At 32.2% G+C, this 27,759-nt stretch overlaps 1 protein-coding gene across 1 annotated transcript in view; it reads left to right on the forward strand.

Moving 5' to 3' along the window:
• The window catches only part of LOC134689851 (ceramide kinase-like), a 30,002-nt gene extending 3,516 nt beyond the window's left edge, over window positions 1-26,486 (forward strand). Inside the window, exons 3-12 of the mRNA XM_063549823.1 lie at window positions 2-130; window positions 521-584; window positions 806-948; window positions 1,717-1,791; window positions 2,448-2,600; window positions 3,204-3,309; window positions 3,612-3,673; window positions 7,022-7,227; window positions 8,048-8,241; window positions 25,186-26,486. Coding sequence (XP_063405893.1) covers window positions 2-130; window positions 521-584; window positions 806-948; window positions 1,717-1,791; window positions 2,448-2,600; window positions 3,204-3,309; window positions 3,612-3,673; window positions 7,022-7,227; window positions 8,048-8,241; window positions 25,186-25,297 — 1,244 coding nt within the window. The 3' untranslated portion in view covers window positions 25,298-26,486. The remainder of the gene's footprint in view (window position 1; window positions 131-520; window positions 585-805; window positions 949-1,716; window positions 1,792-2,447; window positions 2,601-3,203; window positions 3,310-3,611; window positions 3,674-7,021; window positions 7,228-8,047; window positions 8,242-25,185) is intronic.
• Window positions 26,487-27,759: the final 1,273 nt, after the last annotated feature.

Here is a 27,759-nt window from a genome sequence, read left to right on the forward strand (position 1 = left end):
GATTTTAAAAGACCAAAACATCTCCTGGTATTTGTAAATCCATATGGAGGTAAACGACAGGGACCAAGTTTATATAAAGACAAAGTTGCTCCATTATTTGAGATGGCTGGCATCAAAACTGAAGTTATAAGTAAGTACTAGTCTACAATGTACAGAAAATGACAGTACAGTTGTTAATGACAAGAGTTATATTATACATTTGTGGAATTAAAGCTTTCTCTGTATACAGCAACATACATATGTACACCTAAATGTTAAACATTATAAAAATAAACTACCCTGACAGAATAATGGAACAATTGACTCATTGGCATTCATATGACATCTTTTTATTTATTAATTTTAATCTGGACACTTTTGGGCAGAAATGTAACTTGTGACATCAAAATTGACTTACTTTAACTAATATGACCAATAAACAAATGTTGACTCTTGTTTCTCATTTATATATAAGGAGCTGTTCTTGATTAAACCATTTGCTGAAATTGATATATATATTGAAACCTAATTCCTTTTTCAGCCACACAGAGAGCAAACCATGCCAGGGACACGTTACTCGAACATGACCTTCAAAAGGTTGATGGGTAAGTGAATACATGCATCATTGAAGAAAATACCCTACCTAATTTAGGCTTCATTGATTTAACTTAAATTCCATTTGTTTTCAAGAATCAAACTTTCAATATAATATCTGCATAGGATTACTTTAAAAAAAAAAAAAAATATTTCATACAAAAAAAATTTGATAATTTGATGATATTTTGGAAGATCAAAGTGGTTATATAGTAGAAATGATTGATTACAGGGTTGTATGTGTAGGAGGTGACGGTATGTTCTCAGAGTTACTTAATGGTCTGTGTGAACGAAAATTAAAAGAGGCAGACCTGGAACAAACACAAGAACAAAATCCTATACCACCTGATATAAGAATTGGAATTATACCAGCAGGTAAGAATGCAAACACAAATTTTCTGCCTCAAAACTAGCAAGAAACCCTATAAAAAGGATGAAAATAACAATTTCTAGTGATGTTTTAGAATTCACTGTTGAGTGATAGTGACTGAACATTGTTGAGACAGCAACCTTACGACACAAAAACAAAAATGACAATTAACAAAAGATATGTGTCTGTTCAATATATAGTAAATTCTAGACCCCCCTTTTACCTGTGTCTCAAATATTAGTGGATAAGTTCTTCTTTTTATGTCTTTTCAAATTCAGATTAAAAAATATGCTTCTCTTGATGAGTTATGTGGTGACTTAAGTATACTAATAGATATAAATATAACTTACCCAAGAGTGTCGCTGAGTACTCTTAGGCTGAGAGTTACATGAGTCTGTGTACAGCACTGAATAAAAGGCTCCTATGATCTGGGAACACGTCTGTCAGTTTGGCCGTCTATATTAACTCTGAGGGAAACCCTGACCATTCAGAACTCTCTTGACTAATGGTGTTTGATTGTATGTAACCAGCGTACTCCACAGTTCCACAAGTTATACAACAAAAGTCACAATATCTCGTACAGTTTAAAAACTACATTAGACTAAAACAAGTTTTTACAAAACAGATTTCAACAGATTACTACGCCAACCTCTTAACTGATTGAAGATCAATCGATGTTACTGTATAAATTAGTGTGAAGACTGAAGAAGTTGTTAATTATTTCTGATGTTGTGTATTGGGTCTTAATATATTTAATGTTTTACTTAAAACAGGATCAACAGACTGTATAGTTTACACCACCGCAGGAACAAATGATCCAGTTACTTCAGCATTACATATTATACTAGGTAAGTTATTGTCATCAAAATCAGGAATGTAAAGGTATCCATCTTCACAGTTTTACTATGACTGGTAATTGTGATGATCTCGACCTGAAGACATAATTTGGAAGTCAAGCTCACAGCTATTGCATTTGGCATATTAATATTCTGTTTGATTCTCAAATTTCAGATTTATACCTAAAGCACGTTTGATTTCTTCTGGTGTTAAAGTTCTGTAAAAAATAGAATTTTGACGACATTAGTAAACACAATTTTTTTTTATTTCTTCTTTACTGATTTATTGTTAAATCCTGAATTAGAAAGTCTGTATCGTCAATAGAATGATTCATACCAGTAGTGATGGGCATCTTAGTGAAAAGTTTTAGTTTTGATAGGTTGGTAAAGTTACTTCATGTTATTTATTAGTTGATATTTGATGTAATGAAATACATATGTTAGTTTTCTAAACTTTCAGGTGACAATGTATCAATGTAACAAGCAACATATGTTGTTATCTATATTTTCAGGTGACAATGTATCAATGTAACAAGCAACATATGTTGTTATCTATATTTTCAGGTGACAATGTATCAATGTAACAAGCAACATATGTTGTTATCTATATTTTCAGGTGACAATGTATCAATGTTACAAGCAACATATGTTGTTATCTATATTTTCAGGTGACAATGTAGGTTTAGATGTCTGTTCAATATACTCAAATGGTAAATTCCAACGTTACAGTGTCTCAATGTTAGCATATGGTTACTATGGTGATATTTTGTTAGATAGTGAAAAAAATCGATGGATGGGACCAAAAAGATATCATGTTGCAGGTAAGTTAAGAGATAACTGTATTGTTTTTAAAGCTTTGTGGACACTAAAAACCCATCGCTCACATCAGTACTGTTGGAAGTTTAATTTACCTGGCAAGGTGTAGCAGAAAGGAGTAAAATGATTTATTAACTTGCATTTCATCTGTTCCAAAGTGAACTGTCAATTTTGATTTATTTTTATAAATATGGATTGAATCTGAATCTGAAACATGCATCTGGCTTAAATAAACAGCTTCACAACCTTCTTATATACAAGCGTTAGGAAAGCTTCATGCACTCTACATATATACTGCTGTTATAAGAGAAATATACCAAGCGATCAATAATGTCAGATAAAAACACCATGGCAAAAAATTGAAAAAATTATGGAAGAAGACAAACAACAATAACAACATACTAGTAGTAGGAGAGTTAAATGCTCCTTGGAACTTTTTGTTATAGTTTCAAAAGATTGAATTTTGCCTTAAGAAAATCCATTTAAGAATCTGTTTTGTCTTTGGAACATCATCTGAAGATGGCAATGACAAATCCTAATAAATTTTTTAGCTTCATTTTTTTTCATGGCTGTTTAAAAATAGTATGAATGCATTTTGATTGTTGCAGGTGCCAAAAAATTCCTTGGAAACAAGGCATACCACGGAGAAGTCACATTTAGATTGTCGTCAGACTCGGATAGTAATCCAAGAGATAAAAAGAAATGTTTGAATGAGTAAGATATAATAAACACATTGTTGAGTAAAGGGTATTATTTTGCAATCTATTGTTTGATAAATTTCAAGATAAGAAAGACATGTGATCATCAACTAAAGTTGTGATAAGGCCTTTGACAAAAGGGCATGCTCAGGACTTTGATCCAAGATAAACCTTAAGCTTGCTAAACAGTTATCTGCTATTGCTTCTTATTAATATGTGTATGCTCCTTAAAACTCTGTCATCCACATGTCTTATTTAAATACATTGATATTATGATATTTTATAGACTTCTTTTACAAGATGATTTTTTTTTTGCAGGTGTAATACTTGTTGTCTGGCTGGTTCCAGGGCAGTTGATAAGCACTCAAAGATGAACGATGGTATAATATTTTATAGAAGTTATATCATTTGTAACTTAGTGACAATAAGTGTCTTTGATTATATGATAAGTTTTGATTTTCAACATACTGTGGGGACATAGAAATACTGGGCGTCAGTCTGTCTGTTCTTGAAGGCATATCAATTGTACAATTTTGCCAAATTTTTTTTATAAAACTTGTATAATAAGTTTATATCAGCAATGTCTTGAAATAGTTCAAAAATCAGTGATGGTGAATTATTTTGTAAAAGAGTAATCCCCCATGGAACTATTAATTATATTGAAAATTCCATTGTATGCACTTTAGCTACCAGTATTACAATTCTTGCCAGATATTTTTTTTAAGGGGGGTTGCGGGTCTAAATGATTTTATTTATTTGATTTAGGTTTTCACTATATTTTTCTATAAATTAACCTTATCTTATACCTAATAGAAAAATGAAATAAAATTAAAAACCTATTCTTCAGAGAACAATTGAAGGTCTTTCCACCTCGATAATTAGAATGAAATTTAGAAAAAAAAGATAGAAAGGGTCACTCCTTGTTGATGTAATTTGGTACCTCAACTGATATAGAAAAATAAGATTAATAGGAAGATTTAATTGTTTTATAATGAAGAAAACCAAATTTTAAGCAAAGGTCAAAATCTAGAACGTCAAGTTGACCTTTGACCTTGACTTCAATTTCAGGGTTGACCAAAACACTTCGACTTAAATGGGTTGAAGTTGCCCCTTGTTGTAAACAGTAATTAGGCAAACACATCGTATCATTAACTGTTACAGTTTCTTTTGAATAACGATAACAAGCAAAATTCAAAATGTATAACATGACCTTGACCTTTGACCTTGACCTCAATTTCAAGGTCATGGGTCAGTGAACTCAAATTAGAAGGTCTGAGGTCAATCACTTGTATGGTTGTGGAGAAATAACGATTTCAAATACATAAGGGGAGAAAACTCCTATAAGGGTTAACCAAAACACTTCGACTGGATTAGTTGAAGTTGCGCCTTATTGTTTACAGTGATTTTGCAAACATATCATATCATCAACTGTTACAGTTTCTTTTGAATAACGACAACAAGCAAAATTCAAAATTTATAACATGACCTTGACCTTTGACCTTGACCTCAATTTCCTTTATATGGACCAAGGACTTCATATCACAAGACTAGACCTCTACAACTTATACTGTATGAATTAACCCAACATATCGTTTATTTTAAATTTTCAAAGGGAAATAACTCCCATAAGATGTCTTCTGATCACCACAGTCAAAGTAAAATAAATCATTCTTAAGAGTAGACGAACAATTTGGTGAAAACAGTTTATAAAAATCTTATACGGTTTTTGAGATATAGCGATAACAAGAACTAGAGGCTCTAAAGAGCCTGTGTCGCTCACCTTGGTTTACATGTATGTGAATATTAAACAAAGTAAGCAGATGGATTCATGACAAAATTGTGTTTTGGTGATTGTGATGTGTTTGTACATCTTACTTTGCTGAACATTTTTGCTGCTTACAATTATCTCTATCTATAATGAACTTGGCCCAGTAGTTTCAGTGGAAAATGTTAGTAAAAATTTACAAATATTATGAAAATTGTTAAAAATTGTCTATAAAGGACAATAACTCATTAGGGGGTCAATTGACCATTTCAGTCATGTTGACCTATTTGTAAATCTTACTTGTCTGAACATTATTGCCGTTTACAGGTTGTCTTTATCTATAATAATATTCAAGATAATAACCAAAAACAGCAAAATTTCCTTAAAATTACCAATTTAGGGGCAGCAACCCAACAACAGGTTGTTCCATTCATCTGAAAATTTAAGGGCAGATAGATCTTGACCTGATAAACAATTTTACACTAGTCAGATTTGCTCTAAATGCTTTGGTTTTTGAGTTATTGGCCAAAAACTGCATTTTACCCCTATGTTCTATTTATAGCCATGGCAGCCATCTTGGTTGGTTGACCGGGTCACAGGACACATTTTTTAAACTAGATACCCAAATGATAATTGTGGCCAAGTTTGGATTAATTTGGCCCAGTAGTTTCAGAGGAGAAGATTTTTGTAAAAGATAACTAAGATTTACGAAAAATGGTTAAAAATTGACTATTAAGGGCAATAACTCCTAAAGAGGTCAACTGACCGTTTCGGTCATGTTGACTTATTTGTAAATCTTACTTTGCTGAACAATATTGCTGTTTACAGTTTATCTCTATCTATAATAATATTCAAAATAATTAACCAAAACAGTAAAATTTCCATAAAATTACCAATTCAGGGGCAGCAACCCAACAACAGATTGTCTGATTCATCTGAAAATTTCAGGGAAGATAGATCTTGACCTGATGAACAATTTAACCCCATGTCAGATTTGCTCTAAATGCTTTGGTTTTTGAGTTATAAGCCAAAAACTGCATTTTACCCCTATGTTCTATTTTTAGCCATGGCGGCCATCTTGGTTGGTTGACCGGGTCACCGGACACATTTTTTAAACTAGATACCCCAATGATGATTGTGGCCAAGTTTGGTTAAATTTGGCCCAGTAGTTTCAGAGGAGAAGATTTTTGTAAAAGTTAACGCCGGACGACGCCGGACGCAAAGTGATGGGAAAAGCTCACTTGGCCTTTTAGGCCAGGTGAGCTAAAAAGGGGAAGCGGGGAGATAACTCCTATAAGAATAAGTGTTCGGTCACACAGGGTGAGTTTTGAAACCTCCATTACTGAACAGCATCATTGGCCCAACATCCATTGGATATGTTGTAAAACAAAAAAGCATCTCAGACGGCAGAAGGAAAAAAAAAAAAAAAAAAAAAAAAAAAAGAATCAGAAGAAAAACAAAAGGTCTTTCCACAAAAAGTGGAAAGACCTAAAAATGGGGTCACCATTTATTTACGCTCACAATCTGCCTTCAAAAGAAGCATACATTTTTCTAAATGTCCTTTTTTTCTGTTGAACAAAAAGGAGAAATAGCGGTATTATCCATATAAAAAAAATCTTAATTACAGTTTATGTACAGCTAATTCAAAAACAACAATAAAAAATATAGGTTAAAAAGATATTTCAATTTTAATGCTAAAAAATGGCATTTTTGCACCAAAGGGAGATAATTTGGGACTTTTTCAATGATATCTGCATTTTAAAAGTCACCTGGGGCCAACACATATTGATTTTTTGAATTGATTTTTGTACCATATGATAAAGTAACAACTACTAAAGGTAATTAATAAAATTTGTAATGAAAAATAAATGTTTATTTTTTTTCTGAAAATCTAATACACACAAGCTTCCTTAAACCAGTGCAAAGGTGACAAAGTTGTAAATATTTTAAATATTTATTTCAGAATCAGATGGTGTACACAAGTTCAAGGGTAAATTTATGGCCATTTGTAGTTTTACAATGTCATGTGTGTGTGCATTGACCCCTGCAGGTGCATCACCTTACTGTCATTTAGGTGATGGAACAACTGATCTCATGCTGGTACAGGAATGCTCGAGGTTTAAATTTCTGAAACATTTGATGAGGGTGGCTGACAGAACAGCTGATCAGGTAAGTTATAGATAAGTGATTGACTTATCTCGTGCTGGTACAGGAATGCTCGAGGTTTAAATTTCTGAAGCATTTGATGAGGGTGGCTGACAGAACAGCTGATCAGGTAAGTTATAGATAAGTGATTGACTTATCTCATGCTGGTACAGGAATGCTCGAGGTTTAAATTTCTGAAACATTTGATGAGGGTGGCTGACAGAACAGCTGATCAGGTAAGTTATAGATACCGGGGTAAGTGATTGTCTGATTTCATGCTGGTACAGGAATGCTCGAGGTTTAAATTCTGAAACATTTGATGAGGGTGGCTGACAGAACAGCTGATCAGGTAAGTTATAGATAAGTGAACAACTGATCTCATGCTGGTACAGGAATGCTCAAGGTTTAAATTTCTGAAACATTTGATGAGGGTGGCTGACAGATCAGCTGATCAGGTAAGTTATAGATAAGTGATCAAAAAAAGTATTTGTATTTCCCACCTCCTTACCTAGAAGAAGTATATTTTTGGGTCTAAGCATCTTGTTTTTGTCCTTCTGTCTGTTTTGACCCCAATTTCACATTCAAATGAACATAGATAATGATAGTAGGAGTGGGCTGTTCATGTACTATGGACACATTCTTGTTTTATTTTACCAGAGGGAGATAATTCTGTGAATAAATATTCAGTACTGCTAAAAAAATAAATCTATAGACTATTATCCTGTATTTGAAGTCTTCTTCATAGTCCCATACTGAAATATGTACAATTCCAAAAATAGTTTATGCCATAAAACCCCTTTAACATTATGTATTTAATAAAATTGATTATATTTTATCATTACAGTTTGATTTTGACTTCATTAAAATATACCGAGTGAAAGAATTTAGTTTTCGTCCATTTCCTGAACATGAAGAAGAACAAAAGGAAGATACAGCTTCAGGAGGAATAAAACATTCCAAACTTCCCTCGTCTAGAATGAAGACAAGTGTATGGAATTGTGATGGGGAAGTTATACCACACCCTTCATTACAAGTCAGGTTAGATTATTATAATCAAACACTTTTATTAGATAGAATTATTGAAATTTATTTTCTCATGTTGTCATAAAAATCATTTATTCTGTTATGTCTGAATCAGTTGATTACTATTTGGAATAAAGTAAAGTCATTAGAACTTATAGATCGAAATTGACTTTTGTTGCTGGTTGAAGATTTTTATGGAAGCTTACTGTATATGGTCCTTGGACATTGACAATATCAGTTTACTGTACTGTAAGCCACCCGAGAGCATCCTGTCCTATACTCGGTAGTTTACTTTAATAACACTTAAATACAGTATGTGACTCATGTAGCAACTCTACATTTGTATTAAACTTCCTAAATTACTTGTCAGGTATGGTCTTCGGAATGTTTAATATGTATGCATTGAGTGCAATCCCTTGCAAGGTTGGGCGGTAAATTCCACCCCTGGTATTTACCAGTGGTATTTACCGATAATTTACCACCCCAGACAATACTCCCCAAGTGGTCAATACTGGCAAATACTGGTCAATTGAAATTTTCATGGTTGTTTCTACTATTAATTGAAGTAAAATCTTGATAAAAAGACAAATATAATGTGTCAGCTTATAAAATTAATGAATTTGAAATGTTTTATTCATTTATAACACTTATTCTTACTGATTTAAAATTTAGTTTTTCTGAATTATGATATTGCATACTTAAGATATACATGATATATATACAAATTTATATTTTATTTCAACATTTTTAAATCAATACATTTGCAATATATTTTTATTCAAAATGTAGGATTTTACAGGTAATTAAAATTTAAGGTAAATAAAACTACAGGTAAATGAAGTTACATGGGTCTTTTGGGAAAGATCCGTTTGCGCCAAAAATGCGTCCTTTTGCGCCACAACTTTTTTTCTCCAAGGCTACGTTTGCGCCACCTGTTTTAAAAATTACATGGTATCATTTGCGCCAAAAATAAAATATACGATTGCGCCAATTTAAAGAAAAATGACTTCTATTTTCTTGTCTTTTGACATATCCCGTATTAAATCTTCAGCAAAGCAATCACCTACTTCATCTGGGTTCAGAAAAGCTAATAAAAAAATATGGTGTAACCACTTGCTAACATCACTGCCAACTTTTTTTATACTCTTTTGCTAGCCCAAGATTTTGTATTTTCCGACCCCATGTCGGGCCACGGTGAAAACGACATGCCTCAACTGATAATAATTCCTGGGGAAAACTCTTAAACGACAACGTGCATTCTCTCCTCAAAATTTACATGCATAGATGTAAAATTCATTTGACGATTAAATCTTTCACAACATTCCTTAGGCAAAGAAACACTTTTCTATAACAGTCTCCTGATTTGGAAGACAAAAGGCAATATTAAAGTGGAATTTAATGTCCATTCCTGAATCCATGTATTGTATACAATTGCTGAAAGTCACCTTCCACCAACAACAGAAAAAAATATTTAATGAATAAAAATTTATAAGACAAAAATTATACTAAATATATAAGTACGATCAATATGTGTTTAGGTAAATTGGCGCAAATGAGTTCCGAAAACTGGCGCAATTGATACATTTGAGAGAAAAAATATTGGCGCAAATGATACCCCTGAAAAACAGTAATTGGCGCAAAAGGAGTGCTGCCGGTCTTTTTACCTTATCACCTTGCATTGCTAGGTGTGAAAATTTAATTACTAAAACAACAGCCTCCAATAAAAGTTGACAGTACATGGGTTGAAAGTAATAAAATTGATATATAAAGACTCCTTAAACAATAAATTATTTCCTGTCTATAGCTATTTAACTGTGAGATAAAAACCTTCTTCATGCTGGAAATGGAAATTTGAAGCAGGGACAAAAAGATTGAATTTACAATAGAATTAGAAATGAAAGCATTAAAAATGATTTGAACACTTTCTATACAAATTAATTTTTAAATTGTAATTATAATTGACCAAGTAAATAGTGGTTTTTATAGTAATGAGCACTCAAAATCTCAATCGACCAGTATTTGCCGGTATTTCCCAGTATTTGCCAGTATTTCCCGGTAAATACCGATATTTACCACTGGCATGGTCAATAGTTACTGAGCTAATTTTGTCCCTAACGGCTTTCCATAGTTTTTATGTTTGAACGAGCGTCCTCCAACATCTATTGTTTTCATGAGTGTAAATTCATATGCTTTTTGTATATGTCCAAGTTCAATAAAATAAAGTTATCCTTTCAATGTTAACAGTTTTTATTAGCTCACTGTTAATAGTATGTAACATCATAACAGAGTAAAACTATATAAATAAACAGTTGTGTTCAAGTGTACTGAATCATAAATCCTTAAATACATATTTGTGGTGTCCGACGTGGTGGGAGATAGCTTAATGTACAAAAGACGGCTAATTGAATATCATTAAACTTCATTATGTTATCCTTATTCTCACCTAAAGGTTATTGTTACTTTATTTGTTTTCCAAGGTTTGAACTTGCCGCCAGCAAAACTTTGGGCTATCTGCCATTGCTGAGTGCTCGCGCGTTTATATACTAAATTGTTATTGTCACGTGACATACTAATCCAATGGAAACTTGTCCTTTCCGGGAAGCCGGAACTATAAAAATTTCAGATAATGTAAAACATAATATACATATCATCTTAAGTTGTCCGAACATTGTCCTCATACATAAATATCAAAACAAAGCTATAGCATCTAAAATATCGATAAAGAAGCTTGAAATATACAATCGGACACCACTGCGCGCGCATTGATTAAGCAGATGATCTGCGTTATTACATAATACGTAAATAACATACAACATAGTTCATTTCAACCATCTAAATATTTACAATATATTTGTGTCCGGCAGGGTATACTCATTAAATATCTTATCTGTGGTATTAAAAATACAATATTAGATCAAATGTCCAAGGGACGAATTGGTATTTAAAGATATCAAAACACATGTTTCGGTCCCCACAAAATGGCAGACGACAAAGTCTTCGTAAATAAACAATTGCTGTTGAAGTATTTTCCTATGTTTATCAGGCATATCAGACGTTTAAATATGAATATGGCCCGAGAACACAGTTATTTCGTAGTGCATTTCTTTTAGACAATAAATTCAAATTAAAAAAATCGCACCTGCTCTTTCTCAAAAAGATTTTTACAGTGTAGTGTACTACCAGTGAGACAAATAATATCAAAATTATAGAAACTTCTACCAGCTCTAACTCAAAATATTGACAATTCTGTGTTAAGGGGGTGCAAAATTCAGTTTGACAGCTTCAGACGTGCTAAAATTTGACCTTTTAGAACTGGACCAATTTACTTCTTAACATAAAGATTCAGCACCCAATTTTTTTTTACATGTAATTACATCCCCCTACTTGATATTTCATGCATTTAATATCAAGAAATAAATTGGGAAAGTGTATCAAATAAGACATGCAAGTTATACACTGTTTACACTAGGGACTATATTCGTAGACAACGAAAACCAAAGGACGATAACTGTGTCCTTGGACCTAATAGGACAGAAAGACTTGACCAATCTTTATAAAACTTTGCATAACCTAAGCTTAGGCAATTGTGAGATAGGTTGCCAAGTTTCATGGCCATATGACATATATAAGAGACACTAGGGTCATTTTAATATAGACATTTGAATGTTTATTTTTTACGTGTAAATCAAATATCTTCAACTGTCAAGATTTTGGCCTAAAAATTTTAAATTTTGCAAAAATTTGCTTTTTAAATGCTCTTGAATATCAAATATTAAGTATTAAAAGCATCTGAACACTCATTTTATTTATCAGATGTATTGTAATTATTCCAAAGTTAAATTTATATAAGGCTATGCCTGAAAATAGAGATTTTCCAATTTAGGGACGCCTTATATAAATATGCATTTTTCTCAGCCAATTTGAAGATTTTGAAGTTTTTTATGCCTAAATTATTCTTTCATATATATAAAATGTACTTTAAATGTATAGAAAAGTGTCAAAAAGCATACCACATGAGTATATAATGGTCTTGGGCCATGTAGTACTGAGAATTATTTAGAGTCGATTTAGGCGGTAGCCCATATTGACATATAAAAATGCACACAGAAGCTATTAGAAATGAAAATGTGTCACTTTTTGCTCATTTCTATGCTAAGGCGTTATGATACAAGAAGTCTAATTGCAAAAGGACTCTTGCATTTAATTCTTTTAGAAACAATATGGTCTGATGGCCAGTTTTTTCACTTTTCAATGGAAAACTTGCATTTAGTTTTAGCCTTAATAGGCATAAATTTGGACCACTTACTATCATACAGAGAAAAAAAATGGTAGCTTATGAAAGGAGTAAGGTGTACTGAGTATAATAAAGTGCTTTTTTTACAGATTTAGTGAAATATTTGTGATGGACTACAGATTTGATGTACAAAGCTCTTCACATTTTGCATACATCTATTAGGCCGTTTAACCATGGCTGTGAATACAAATATCTGCACTTTTTTTCTGTGATAATCTACTTTTCTCTATATCCAGAGTTCACAAATGGTTAATTAACTTTGATTTAATCATAGAAACACAAATATCAGGAACAAAAAAGCTGTCAGATAGAAAGTCAGCATGCCTCTTAGCCATAAAATGTAAACTGCTTTAAAATGCTTATTATAGCCGTAGAATGCCAAAATGGCACATTTTAACAGAATTTCTGTAAACCAAAGATGTAAATCCTTTACTTTGATTGAGTTTGACAAACTGAAACCAGCAAATCATTCAGGAAAGTTGCCAAAGTACAGAATCTAGATTTCAGGAATCCATCTCTTAGGCCCGAGAACACAGTTATTTCGTAGTGCATTTCTTTTAGACAATAAATTCAAATTAAAAAAATCGCACCTGCTCTTTCTCAAAAAGATTTTTACAGTGTAGTGTACTACCAGTGAGACAAATAATATCAAAATTATAGAAACTTCTACCAGCTCTAACTCAAAATATTGACAATTCTGTGTTAAGGGGGTGCAAAATTCAGTTTGACAGCTTCAGACGTGCTAAAATTTGACCTTTTAGAACTGGACCAATTTACTTCTTAACATAAAGATTCAGCACCCAATTTTTTTTTACATGTAATTACATCCCCCTACTTGATATTTCATGCATTTAATATCAAGAAATAAATTGGGAAAGTGTATCAAATAAGACATGCAAGTTATACACTGTTTACACTAGGGACTAAATTCGTAGACAACGAAAACCAAAGGACGATAACTGTGTCCTTGGACCTAATAGGACAGAAAGACTTGACCAATCTTTATAAAACTTTGCATAACCTAAGCTTAGGCAATTGTGAGATAGGTTGCCAAGTTTCATGGCCATATGACATATATAAGAGACACTAGGGTCATTTTAATATAGACATTTGAATGTTTATTTTTTACGTGTAAATCAAATATCTTCAACTGTCAAGATTTTGGCCTAAAAATTTTAAATTTTGCAAAAATTTGCTTTTTAAATGCTCTTGAATATCAAATATTAAGTATTAAAAGCATCTGAACACTCATTTTATTTATCAGATGTATTGTAATTATTCCAAAGTTAAATTTATATAAGGCTATGCCTGAAAATAGAGATTTTCCAATTTAGGGACGCCTTATATAAATATGCATTTTTCTCAGCCAATTTGAAGATTTTGAAGTTTTTTATGCCTAAATTATTCTTTCATATATATAAAATGTACTTTAAATGTATAGAAAAGTGTCAAAAAGCATACCACATGAGTATATAATGGTCTTGGGCCATGTAGTACTGAGAATTATTTAGAGTCGATTTAGGCGGTAGCCCATATTGACATATAAAAATGCACACAGAAGCTATTAGAAATGAAAATGTGTCACTTTTTGCTCATTTCTATGCTAAGGCGTTATGATACAAGAAGTCTAATTGCAAAAGGACTCTTGCATTTAATTCTTTTAGAAACAATATGGTCTGATGGCCAGTTTTTTCACTTTTCAATGGAAAACTTGCATTTAGTTTTAGCCTTAATAGGCATAAATTTGGACCACTTACTATCATACAGAGAAAAAAAATGGTAGCTTATGAAAGGAGTAAGGTGTACTGAGTATAATAAAGTGCTTTTTTTACAGATTTAGTGAAATATTTGTGATGGACTACAGATTTGATGTACAAAGCTCTTCACATTTTGCATACATCTATTAGGCCGTTTAACCATGGCTGTGAATACAAATATCTGCACTTTTTTTCTGTGATAATCTACTTTTCTCTATATCCAGAGTTCACAAATGGTTAATTAACTTTGATTTAATCATAGAAACACAAATATCAGGAACAAAAAAGCTGTCAGATAGAAAGTCAGCATGCCTCTTAGCCATAAAATGTAAACTGCTTTAAAATGCTTATTATAGCCATAGAATGCCAAAATGGCACATTTTAACAGAATTTCTGTAAACCAAAGATGTAAATCCTTTACTTTGATTGAGTTTGACAAACTGAAACCAGCAAATCATTCAGGAAAGTTGCCAAAGTACAGAATCTAGATTTCAGGAATCCATCTCTTAGGCCCGAGAACACAGTTATTTCGTAGTGCATTTCTTTTAGACAATAAATTCAAATTAAAAAAATCGCACCTGCTCTTTCTCAAAAAGATTTTTACAGTGTAGTGTACTACCAGTGAGACAAATAATATCAAAATTATAGAAACTTCTACCAGCTCTAACTCAAAATATTGACAATTCTGTGTTAAGGGGGTGCAAAATTCAGTTTGACAGCTTCAGACGTGCTAAAATTTGACCTTTTAGAACTGGACCAATTTACTTCTTAACATAAAGATTCAGCACCCAATTTTTTTTTACATGTAATTACATCCCCCTACTTGATATTTCATGCATTTAATATCAAGAAATAAATTGGGAAAGTGTATCAAATAAGACATGCAAGTTATACACTGTTTACACTAGGGACTATATTCGTAGACAACGAAAACCAAAGGACGATAACTGTGTCCTTGGACCATATTTGGTTACTAGTAGTGTTGTCAAATCGTACACTTTTGCCTAACCGGTTACTCGGATAATCGTTCGACTGATTAACCGGTTAACCGGTAGTTTTAAGTTGTCGTTTGAAAGCCTTATCAATAGTACCCTACATGTATACCGTATCAACTATAGAATTTGTACCAACTTTGTACCAACTTCAGATTGAAAAATATATAAAAAAAAAACGTCTTGATCTCGTAGAATTGAATTTGTCTGAAACCGATCATTGTTTAATTTTCTCTTGTTGTCTTCGAAAATAATGTGGAATGTTTCAATTTGAAATGATTAATCATAAAAAAGAAGATATGGTATGATTGCCAATGAAACAATTCTCCACAAGAGACCAAAATGAGACAGAAATTAATAACTATAGGTCACCATACGACCTGTTTCTTAACTTTGTTTGCTTGTTTGTTTGAGCATGTTACTCGTACTATCACGTGTACATTGAGTACATTCACATTGGTTTGCATTTCACAATTGTTAAGGTAGCATTTCGTTTAAAGTAAGACTAAGCATTACACTACGGAGGTCTATTGTATTGTATTGTAATTATTCCAAAGTTAAATTTATATAAGGCTATGCCTGAAAATAGAGATTTTCCAATTTAGGGACGCCTTATATAAATATGCATTTTTCTCAGCCAATTTGAAGATTTTGAAGTTTTTTATGCCTAAATTATTCTTTCATATATATAAAATGTACTTTAAATGTATAGAAAAGTGTCAAAAAGCATACCACATGAGTATATAATGGTCTTGGGCCATGTAGTACTGAGAATTATTTAGAGTCGATTTAGGCGGTAGCCCATATTGACATATAAAAATGCACACAGAAGCTATTAGAAATGAAAATGTGTCACTTTTTGCTCATTTCTATGCTAAGGCGTTATGATACAAGAAGTCTAATTGCAAAAGGACTCTTGCATTTAATTCTTTTAGAAACAATATGGTCTGATGGCCAGTTTTTTCACTTTTCAATGGAAAACTTGCATTTAGTTTTAGCCTTAATAGGCATAAATTTGGACCACTTACTATCATACAGAGAAAAAAAATGGTAGCTTATGAAAGGAGTAAGGTGTACTGAGTATAATAAAGTGCTTTTTTTACAGATTTAGTGAAATATTTGTGATGGACTACAGATTTGATGTACAAAGCTCTTCACATTTTGCATACATCTATTAGGCCGTTTAACCATGGCTGTGAATACAAATATCTGCACTTTTTTTCTGTGATAATCTACTTTTCTCTATATCCAGAGTTCACAAATGGTTAATTAACTTTGATTTAATCATAGAAACACAAATATCAGGAACAAAAAAGCTGTCAGATAGAAAGTCAGCATGCCTCTTAGCCATAAAATGTAAACTGCTTTAAAATGCTTATTATAGCCGTAGAATGCCAAAATGGCACATTTTAACAGAATTTCTGTAAACCAAAGATGTAAATCCTTTACTTTGATTGAGTTTGACAAACTGAAACCAGCAAATCATTCAGGAAAGTTGCCAAAGTACAGAATCTAGATTTCAGGAATCCATCTCTTAGGCCCGAGAACACAGTTATTTCGTAGTGCATTTCTTTTAGACAATAAATTCAAATTAAAAAAATCGCACCTGCTCTTTCTCAAAAAGATTTTTACAGTGTAGTGTACTACCAGTGAGACAAATAATATCAAAATTATAGAAACTTCTACCAGCTCTAACTCAAAATATTGACAATTCTGTGTTAAGGGGGTGCAAAATTCAGTTTGACAGCTTCAGACGTGCTAAAATTTGACCTTTTAGAACTGGACCAATTTACTTCTTAACATAAAGATTCAGCACCCAATTTTTTTTTACATGTAATTACATCCCCCTACTTGATATTTCATGCATTTAATATCAAGAAATAAATTGGGAAAGTGTATCAAATAAGACATGCAAGTTATACACTGTTTACACTAGGGACTATATTCGTAGACAACGAAAACCAAAGGACGATAACTGTGTCCTTGGACCTAATAGGACAGAAAGACTTGACCAATCTTTATAAAACTTTGCATAACCTAAGCTTAGGCAATTGTGAGATAGGTTGCCAAGTTTCATGGCCATATGACATATATAAGAGACACTAGGGTCATTTTAATATAGACATTTGAATGTTTATTTTTTACGTGTAAATCAAATATCTTCAACTGTCAAGATTTTGGCCTAAAAATTTTAAATTTTGCAAAAATTTGCTTTTTAAATGCTCTTGAATATCAAATATTAAGTATTAAAAGCATCTGAACACTCATTTTATTTATCAGATGTATTGTAATTATTCCAAAGTTAAATTTATATAAGGCTATGCCTGAAAATAGAGATTTTCCAATTTAGGGACGCCTTATATAAATATGCATTTTTCTCAGCCAATTTGAAGATTTTGAAGTTTTTTATGCCTAAATTATTCTTTCATATATATAAAATGTACTTTAAATGTATAGAAAAGTGTCAAAAAGCATACCACATGAGTATATAATGGTCTTGGGCCATGTAGTACTGAGAATTATTTAGAGTCGATTTAGGCGGTAGCCCATATTGACATATAAAAATGCACACAGAAGCTATTAGAAATGAAAATGTGTCACTTTTTGCTCATTTCTATGCTAAGGCGTTATGATACAAGAAGTCTAATTGCAAAAGGACTCTTGCATTTAATTCTTTTAGAAACAATATGGTCTGATGGCCAGTTTTTTCACTTTTCAATGGAAAACTTGCATTTAGTTTTAGCCTTAATAGGCATAAATTTGGACCACTTACTATCATACAGAGAAAAAAAATGGTAGCTTATGAAAGGAGTAAGGTGTACTGAGTATAATAAAGTGCTTTTTTTACAGATTTAGTGAAATATTTGTGATGGACTACAGATTTGATGTACAAAGCTCTTCACATTTTGCATACATCTATTAGGCCGTTTAACCATGGCTGTGAATACAAATATCTGCACTTTTTTTCTGTGATAATCTACTTTTCTCTATATCCAGAGTTCACAAATGGTTAATTAACTTTGATTTAATCATAGAAACACAAATATCAGGAACAAAAAAGCTGTCAGATAGAAAGTCAGCATGCCTCTTAGCCATAAAATGTAAACTGCTTTAAAATGCTTATTATAGCCATAGAATGCCAAAATGGCACATTTTAACAGAATTTCTGTAAACCAAAGATGTAAATCCTTTACTTTGATTGAGTTTGACAAACTGAAACCAGCAAATCATTCAGGAAAGTTGCCAAAGTACAGAATCTAGATTTCAGGAATCCATCTCTTAGGCCCGAGAACACAGTTATTTCGTAGTGCATTTCTTTTAGACAATAAATTCAAATTAAAAAAATCGCACCTGCTCTTTCTCAAAAAGATTTTTACAGTGTAGTGTACTACCAGTGAGACAAATAATATCAAAATTATAGAAACTTCTACCAGCTCTAACTCAAAATATTGACAATTCTGTGTTAAGGGGGTGCAAAATTCAGTTTGACAGCTTCAGACGTGCTAAAATTTGACCTTTTAGAACTGGACCAATTTACTTCTTAACATAAAGATTCAGCACCCAATTTTTTTTTACATGTAATTACATCCCCCTACTTGATATTTCATGCATTTAATATCAAGAAATAAATTGGGAAAGTGTATCAAATAAGACATGCAAGTTATACACTGTTTACACTAGGGACTATATTCGTAGACAACGAAAACCAAAGGACGATAACTGTGTCCTTGGACCATATTTGGTTACTAGTAGTGTTGTCAAATCGTACACTTTTGCCTAACCGGTTACTCGGATAATCGTTCGACTGATTAACCGGTTAACCGGTAGTTTTAAGTTGTCGTTTGAAAGCCTTATCAATAGTACCCTACATGTATACCGTATCAACTATAGAATTTGTACCAACTTTGTACCAACTTCAGATTGAAAAATATATAAAAAAAAAACGTCTTGATCTCGTAGAATTGAATTTGTCTGAAACCGATCATTGTTTAATTTTCTCTTGTTGTCTTCGAAAATAATGTGGAATGTTTCAATTTGAAATGATTAATCATAAAAAAGAAGATATGGTATGATTGCCAATGAAACAATTCTCCACAAGAGACCAAAATGAGACAGAAATTAATAACTATAGGTCACCATACGACCTGTTTCTTAACTTTGTTTGCTTGTTTGTTTGAGCATGTTACTCGTACTATCACGTGTACATTGAGTACATTCACATTGGTTTGCATTTCACAATTGTTAAGGTAGCATTTCGTTTAAAGTAAGACTAAGCATTACACTACGGAGGTCTATTGTATTGTATTGTAATTATTCCAAAGTTAAATTTATATAAGGCTATGCCTGAAAATAGAGATTTTCCAATTTAGGGACGCCTTATATAAATATGCATTTTTCTCAGCCAATTTGAAGATTTTGAAGTTTTTTATGCCTAAATTATTCTTTCATATATATAAAATGTACTTTAAATGTATAGAAAAGTGTCAAAAAGCATACCACATGAGTATATAATGGTCTTGGGCCATGTAGTACTGAGAATTATTTAGAGTCGATTTAGGCGGTAGCCCATATTGACATATAAAAATGCACACAGAAGCTATTAGAAATGAAAATGTGTCACTTTTTGCTCATTTCTATGCTAAGGCGTTATGATACAAGAAGTCTAATTGCAAAAGGACTCTTGCATTTAATTCTTTTAGAAACAATATGGTCTGATGGCCAGTTTTTTCACTTTTCAATGGAAAACTTGCATTTAGTTTTAGCCTTAATAGGCATAAATTTGGACCACTTACTATCATACAGAGAAAAAAAATGGTAGCTTATGAAAGGAGTAAGGTGTACTGAGTATAATAAAGTGCTTTTTTTACAGATTTAGTGAAATATTTGTGATGGACTACAGATTTGATGTACAAAGCTCTTCACATTTTGCATACATCTATTAGGCCGTTTAACCATGGCTGTGAATACAAATATCTGCACTTTTTTTCTGTGATAATCTACTTTTCTCTATATCCAGAGTTCACAAATGGTTAATTAACTTTGATTTAATCATAGAAACACAAATATCAGGAACAAAAAAGCTGTCAGATAGAAAGTCAGCATGCCTCTTAGCCATAAAATGTAAACTGCTTTAAAATGCTTATTATAGCCGTAGAATGCCAAAATGGCACATTTTAACAGAATTTCTGTAAACCAAAGATGTAAATCCTTTACTTTGATTGAGTTTGACAAACTGAAACCAGCAAATCATTCAGGAAAGTTGCCAAAGTACAGAATCTAGATTTCAGGAATCCATCTCTTAGGCCCGAGAACACAGTTATTTCGTAGTGCATTTCTTTTAGACAATAAATTCAAATTAAAAAAATCGCACCTGCTCTTTCTCAAAAAGATTTTTACAGTGTAGTGTACTACCAGTGAGACAAATAATATCAAAATTATAGAAACTTCTACCAGCTCTAACTCAAAATATTGACAATTCTGTGTTAAGGGGGTGCAAAATTCAGTTTGACAGCTTCAGACGTGCTAAAATTTGACCTTTTAGAACTGGACCAATTTACTTCTTAACATAAAGATTCAGCACCCAATTTTTTTTTACATGTAATTACATCCCCCTACTTGATATTTCATGCATTTAATATCAAGAAATAAATTGGGAAAGTGTATCAAATAAGACATGCAAGTTATACACTGTTTACACTAGGGACTATATTCGTAGACAACGAAAACCAAAGGACGATAACTGTGTCCTTGGACCTAATAGGACAGAAAGACTTGACCAATCTTTATAAAACTTTGCATAACCTAAGCTTAGGCAATTGTGAGATAGGTTGCCAAGTTTCATGGCCATATGACATATATAAGAGACACTAGGGTCATTTTAATATAGACATTTGAATGTTTATTTTTTACGTGTAAATCAAATATCTTCAACTGTCAAGATTTTGGCCTAAAAATTTTAAATTTTGCAAAAATTTGCTTTTTAAATGCTCTTGAATATCAAATATTAAGTATTAAAAGCATCTGAACACTCATTTTATTTATCAGATGTATTGTAATTATTCCAAAGTTAAATTTATATAAGGCTATGCCTGAAAATAGAGATTTTCCAATTTAGGGACGCCTTATATAAATATGCATTTTTCTCAGCCAATTTGAAGATTTTGAAGTTTTTTATGCCTAAATTATTCTTTCATATATATAAAATGTACTTTAAATGTATAGAAAAGTGTCAAAAAGCATACCACATGAGTATATAATGGTCTTGGGCCATGTAGTACTGAGAATTATTTAGAGTCGATTTAGGCGGTAGCCCATATTGACATATAAAAATGCACACAGAAGCTATTAGAAATGAAAATGTGTCACTTTTTGCTCATTTCTATGCTAAGGCGTTATGATACAAGAAGTCTAATTGCAAAAGGACTCTTGCATTTAATTCTTTTAGAAACAATATGGTCTGATGGCCAGTTTTTTCACTTTTCAATGGAAAACTTGCATTTAGTTTTAGCCTTAATAGGCATAAATTTGGACCACTTACTATCATACAGAGAAAAAAAATGGTAGCTTATGAAAGGAGTAAGGTGTACTGAGTATAATAAAGTGCTTTTTTTACAGATTTAGTGAAATATTTGTGATGGACTACAGATTTGATGTACAAAGCTCTTCACATTTTGCATACATCTATTAGGCCGTTTAACCATGGCTGTGAATACAAATATCTGCACTTTTTTTCTGTGATAATCTACTTTTCTCTATATCCAGAGTTCACAAATGGTTAATTAACTTTGATTTAATCATAGAAACACAAATATCAGGAACAAAAAAGCTGTCAGATAGAAAGTCAGCATGCCTCTTAGCCATAAAATGTAAACTGCTTTAAAATGCTTATTATAGCCATAGAATGCCAAAATGGCACATTTTAACAGAATTTCTGTAAACCAAAGATGTAAATCCTTTACTTTGATTGAGTTTGACAAACTGAAACCAGCAAATCATTCAGGAAAGTTGCCAAAGTACAGAATCTAGATTTCAGGAATCCATCTCTTAGGCCCGAGAACACAGTTATTTCGTAGTGCATTTCTTTTAGACAATAAATTCAAATTAAAAAAATCGCACCTGCTCTTTCTCAAAAAGATTTTTACAGTGTAGTGTACTACCAGTGAGACAAATAATATCAAAATTATAGAAACTTCTACCAGCTCTAACTCAAAATATTGACAATTCTGTGTTAAGGGGGTGCAAAATTCAGTTTGACAGCTTCAGACGTGCTAAAATTTGACCTTTTAGAACTGGACCAATTTACTTCTTAACATAAAGATTCAGCACCCAATTTTTTTTTACATGTAATTACATCCCCCTACTTGATATTTCATGCATTTAATATCAAGAAATAAATTGGGAAAGTGTATCAAATAAGACATGCAAGTTATACACTGTTTACACTAGGGACTATATTCGTAGACAACGAAAACCAAAGGACGATAACTGTGTCCTTGGACCATATTTGGTTACTAGTAGTGTTGTCAAATCGTACACTTTTGCCTAACCGGTTACTCGGATAATCGTTCGACTGATTAACCGGTTAACCGGTAGTTTTAAGTTGTCGTTTGAAAGCCTTATCAATAGTACCCTACATGTATACCGTATCAACTATAGAATTTGTACCAACTTCAGATTGAAAAATATATAAAAAAAAAACGTCTTGATCTCGTAGAATTGAATTTGTCTGAAACCGATCATTGTTTAATTTTCTCTTGTTGTCTTCGAAAATAATGTGGAATGTTTCAATTTGAAATGATTAATCATAAAAAAGAAGATATGGTATGATTGCCAATGAAACAATTCTCCACAAGAGACCAAAATGAGACAGAAATTAATAACTATAGGTCACCATACGACCTGTTTCTTAACTTTGTTTGCTTGTTTGTTTGAGCATGTTACTCGTACTATCACGTGTACATTGAGTACATTCACATTGGTTTGCATTTCACAATTGTTAAGGTAGCATTTCGTTTAAAGTAAGACTAAGCATTACACTACGGAGGTCACACATTAAGATGTTGGTTTCCACAATATTAGATCAAAAACGAAATAATGAACTAAATAGTAAAATTTAATCGCATCTCTGATTGAAAGTTATTGTTAAAAAAACATGTTTACCAATTATGTTTCTTTAACGTCCAGCCCCGAGCTCTAATTAATGTTATGTATTTAGGATCAACAATAGCAAACAATATACTGGACAATTGATCTGTCAAATTAATAACCACGACGCCAATTTTTAAATAAAACATCTTTATTAAGGTGGCTCGGGCCTATTCGAAGTTTCTATCAGAAGTGCCGTATTTTTGGTTATTTTGTTCTTTCAAGAAAATGAATCAAATTTGTGAGAAAAAAAATGGGGGGTCACGGACCATTTTAGCTCAAAATTTTACTTTTAAACAGGTATGTTAAAGGGACCATTTTTCAATAAAATGATAGGGAAAGTACAGGTGTTGACATACTTTTATCAGAATATCAAAAAAATGTTTTATGACAATTTGTACAAAATTGTAATATGAAAAGCTGGAATATAACTTCAAAGAATGAGCCAATAAAAAACATAAGTCACCGATAAGGAAAAAAAAATATTTTGCCTTAAAACCCAAATTTGGGCGAGAAAATGTTGAAAAATGGGTGAAATGTCATTTTGACCCTTTAACAAATATGGATAATAACGAAAATATTCTATTAGTCACATAACTACAATGATTTAACATTTCTAATCAATCAAAATATTAAAAAAAATTATATCGAATTTACGAGAAATACTTTTGTAATTCATGCGTGAAATTATGCGCAGTCGAATAGTCCCGAGCCACCTTAAATGATTTCCATGCAAATTTATATCAAATCTATCAAAATTGAAAAAAAAAGTCTGGTTAACCGGTTAGCGTTTTTGGTATTCGGTATTCGGTCGTTCAACCGGTTAACCGGTTAACCGTTGACAACACTAGTTACTAGAAATGATCCTTAATTCGGGAATTACATGATATATGGCATGTAGAAGGTAAGCCATGAGTAATTACATACATTCCCTGCTGTAACACTTGTACAACAAATATGTAAACAATGAAAAATTCATTTCACTTCCAGTGTTTTACATATTAAAAATTTCATAGCTGATGAAATGCTTCCCCCTTTTATATTTGGTAAACAAAATGAACCTTTGACCTGTGAAATCCATAAAAAAATAGTAAATTAATGCCATATCTTTGATTAAAAAAATGTTTTACTTGCTTGTGCGAGCCAAGTTACTATGCGTAAGAACACAACCGTTATGTTTAAAAGAATAATATTTCTGTTTCTGAATTTATAATATCATAACAAGTATTTCCAATGCCTACCAGTACCTTGTTTTTTGACATCCCTACAATAGTAGCTGGGATTATGCTTTCATGTCTACGCATTCATTACATTGTTTATTTGTCAGCCCTGTATTAGGTTAAAGTTTTGGTTTATTTAGGGAAATTTAGTACAGTTATAGTCACATCTATTTAAAACTCAATAAGCATATCTATTACCATGTTATTTTTAAAAAATATAGGCCAAATTTCTGACCTAGTTTTAACTTTTCATTGAACATGCAAATGTCATGGTGTTGCTTGGGAGCTGCCATGGTGTCCTGTGGATACATGCTAGTTCTGTAATGTCTGTCAAATTCTTTATATATTAGTGTTATAGTCATATCTTATGAAGTAACTGAACACTGTTGAGTCTCATTCAGGGTGAGTGATATCTGCAGATGTTGTGGTCCTAGAACATAGTAACAACAGAAGCAAACAAGTAAATACTTTTTATTTCAGTTGCAAAAATAAATAAATCTTTGTTGAAAATAAGTAAATTGACATCAAATTTGATGATTATTTTTTTTCAGAGTTCATTGCCAGCTTGTAAAGTTATTTGGAAGAGGTATAGAAGAAATAGAATCAAAACATATGTGTAATTGCTGTTGTTCACTAGGAGAACTACCACCAGATACTCCATGATATACTGCAGCCTTTACAGAAGAAGATTAACATAGTTTACACCATGCAATACAGTTCAAAAATCCTCTGTGATATGCAGGACATATGAAGTCCCAAAAAACTTTTTTTATTTTTTTAGGAAATAGTTTTGGGAAAAATTAAGTTGATTAATTCTTAGGTAGTATTTATGTTAATCAAGAAATTAATTTTAAAAAAGAAAATGCTGTTATCTATGATTATAAATAACATAATCCTCAAAGTCAATTCAGTGGCGGATCCAGAACTTTTCCTTAAGGGGGGGCGCTACTGACCTAAGGGGGCCCCACTTCAGTCATGCTTCAATGATTCCCTATATAATCAACCATTTTTTCCCACAAAAGGGTGGAATTTTCCACACTAACGTGCATACATAATTACTTTTAAGTTTCTCAAAAAGAGCCACCATTAATTTACTTTCAAAAGTTCTAACAAAAAAATGGACCTATAATTTCTGTTAGTCAATTTGTCACAATATAGATCCACTGCAAAAAACAAATACTTACATTTATAGTGAGAACATAATTAGCCTCTTGGAAGTGTAGAAAAGGGAGATAATAAATAAAAGTTAAAGAATCCATTCAACCTTTTAACCACAATTTCTCATATCCTTGAATTCTTATAAAAGAGATTGATTGAATATTATATTCTGTACTAACCTTTTTTTAGCTCACCTGACCTGAAAGGTCAAGTGAGCTTTTCTCATCACTTGGCGTCCGTCGTCCGTCGTCCGTAAACTTTTACAAAAATCTTCTCCTCTGAAACTACTGGGCCAAATCTAACCAAACTTGGCCACAATCATCCTTGGGGTATCTAGTTTAAAAAATGTGTCCGGTGACCTCGCCATCCAACCAAGATGGCCGCCATGGCTAAAAATAGAACACAGGGGTAAAATGTATATTTTGGCTTATATCTTTGAAACCATAACATTTAGAGCAAATCTGACATGGGGGTAAAATTGTTGATCAGGTCAAGATCTATCTGCCCTGAAATTTTCAGATGAATCAGAAAACCTGTTGTTGGGTTGCTGCCCCTGAATTGGATATTTTAAGGAAATTTTGCAGTTTTTGGTTATTATCTTGAATACTATAATAGATAGATATAAACTGTAAACAGCAATAATGTTCAGCAAAGTAAGACCTACAAATAAGTCAACATGACCAAAATTGTCAGTAAACCCCTTAAGGAGTTATTGCTCTTAATAGTCAATTTTTAACAACTTTTCGTCATGTTTTTGTAACTTGTACAAAAATCTTCTTCTCTGAAACTGCATGGCCAAATATAACCAAACTTGGCCACAATTATCATTGTGGTATATAGTTTAGAAAATGTGTCTGATGACCCCGCCTTCCAAACAAAATGGCCGACATGGCTAAAAATAGAACACAGGGGTAAAATGTATATTTTGGCTTATATCTTTGAAACCATAACATTTAGAGCAAATCTGACATGGGGGTAAAATTGTTGATCAGGTCAAGATCTATCTGCCCTGAAATTTTCAGATGAATCAGAAAACCTGTTGTTGGGTTGCTGCCCCTGAATTGGATATTTTAAGGAAATTTTGCAGTTTTTGTTTATTATCTTGAATACTATAATAGATAGATATAAACTGTAAACAGCAATAATGTTCAGCTAAGTAAGACCTACAAATAAGTCAACATGACCAAAATTGTCAGTCAACCCCTTAAGGAGTTATTGCTCTTAATAGTCAATTTTTAACAACTTTTCGTCATGTTTTTGTAACTTGTACAAAAATCTTCTTCTCTGAAACTGCATGGCCAAATATAACCAAACTTGGCCAAAATTATCATTGTGGTATATAGTTTAGAAAATGTGTCTGATGACCCCACCTTCCAAACAAAATGGCCGACATGGCTAAAATTAGAACATAGTGGTAAAATGTAGTTTTTGATTTATATCTTTGAAACCAAGACATTTTAGGGCAAATCTTTAAAGATTTAAATGTCCATTAGAATAAGATCTATTCCCTCACAAATTATCCGATGAATCCGACAACTTGTTGTTGGGTTGCTGCCCTAAAATTGATAATTTTAAGGAAATTTTGCAGTTTTTGGTTATTATCTTGAATACTATAATAGATAGAGATAAACTGTAAACAGCAATAATGTTCAGCAAAGTAAGACCTACAAATAAGTCAACATGACCGAAATTGTCAGTCAACACCTTAAGGAGTTATTGCCCTTAATAGTCAATTTCTAACAACTTTTCGTCATTTTTTGTAACTTGTACAAAAATCTTCTTTTCTTAAACTATGGGCCAAATTTAACCAAACTTGGCCACAATCATAACTAGGGTGTCTAATGACCTACCAACCAAGATGACCGACATCAGTAAATACAGTAACAGGTGAGCGACACAGGCTCTTGAGAGCCTCTAGTTTTATTATTCATGTCCTGTCTTTTTGTTCATCAAGAAATAAAAAATGA

Source organism: Mytilus trossulus, chromosome 1, assembly GCF_036588685.1.
Source record: "Mytilus trossulus isolate FHL-02 chromosome 1, PNRI_Mtr1.1.1.hap1, whole genome shotgun sequence".
Classification (NCBI taxonomy): domain Eukaryota; kingdom Metazoa; phylum Mollusca; class Bivalvia; order Mytilida; family Mytilidae; genus Mytilus; species Mytilus trossulus.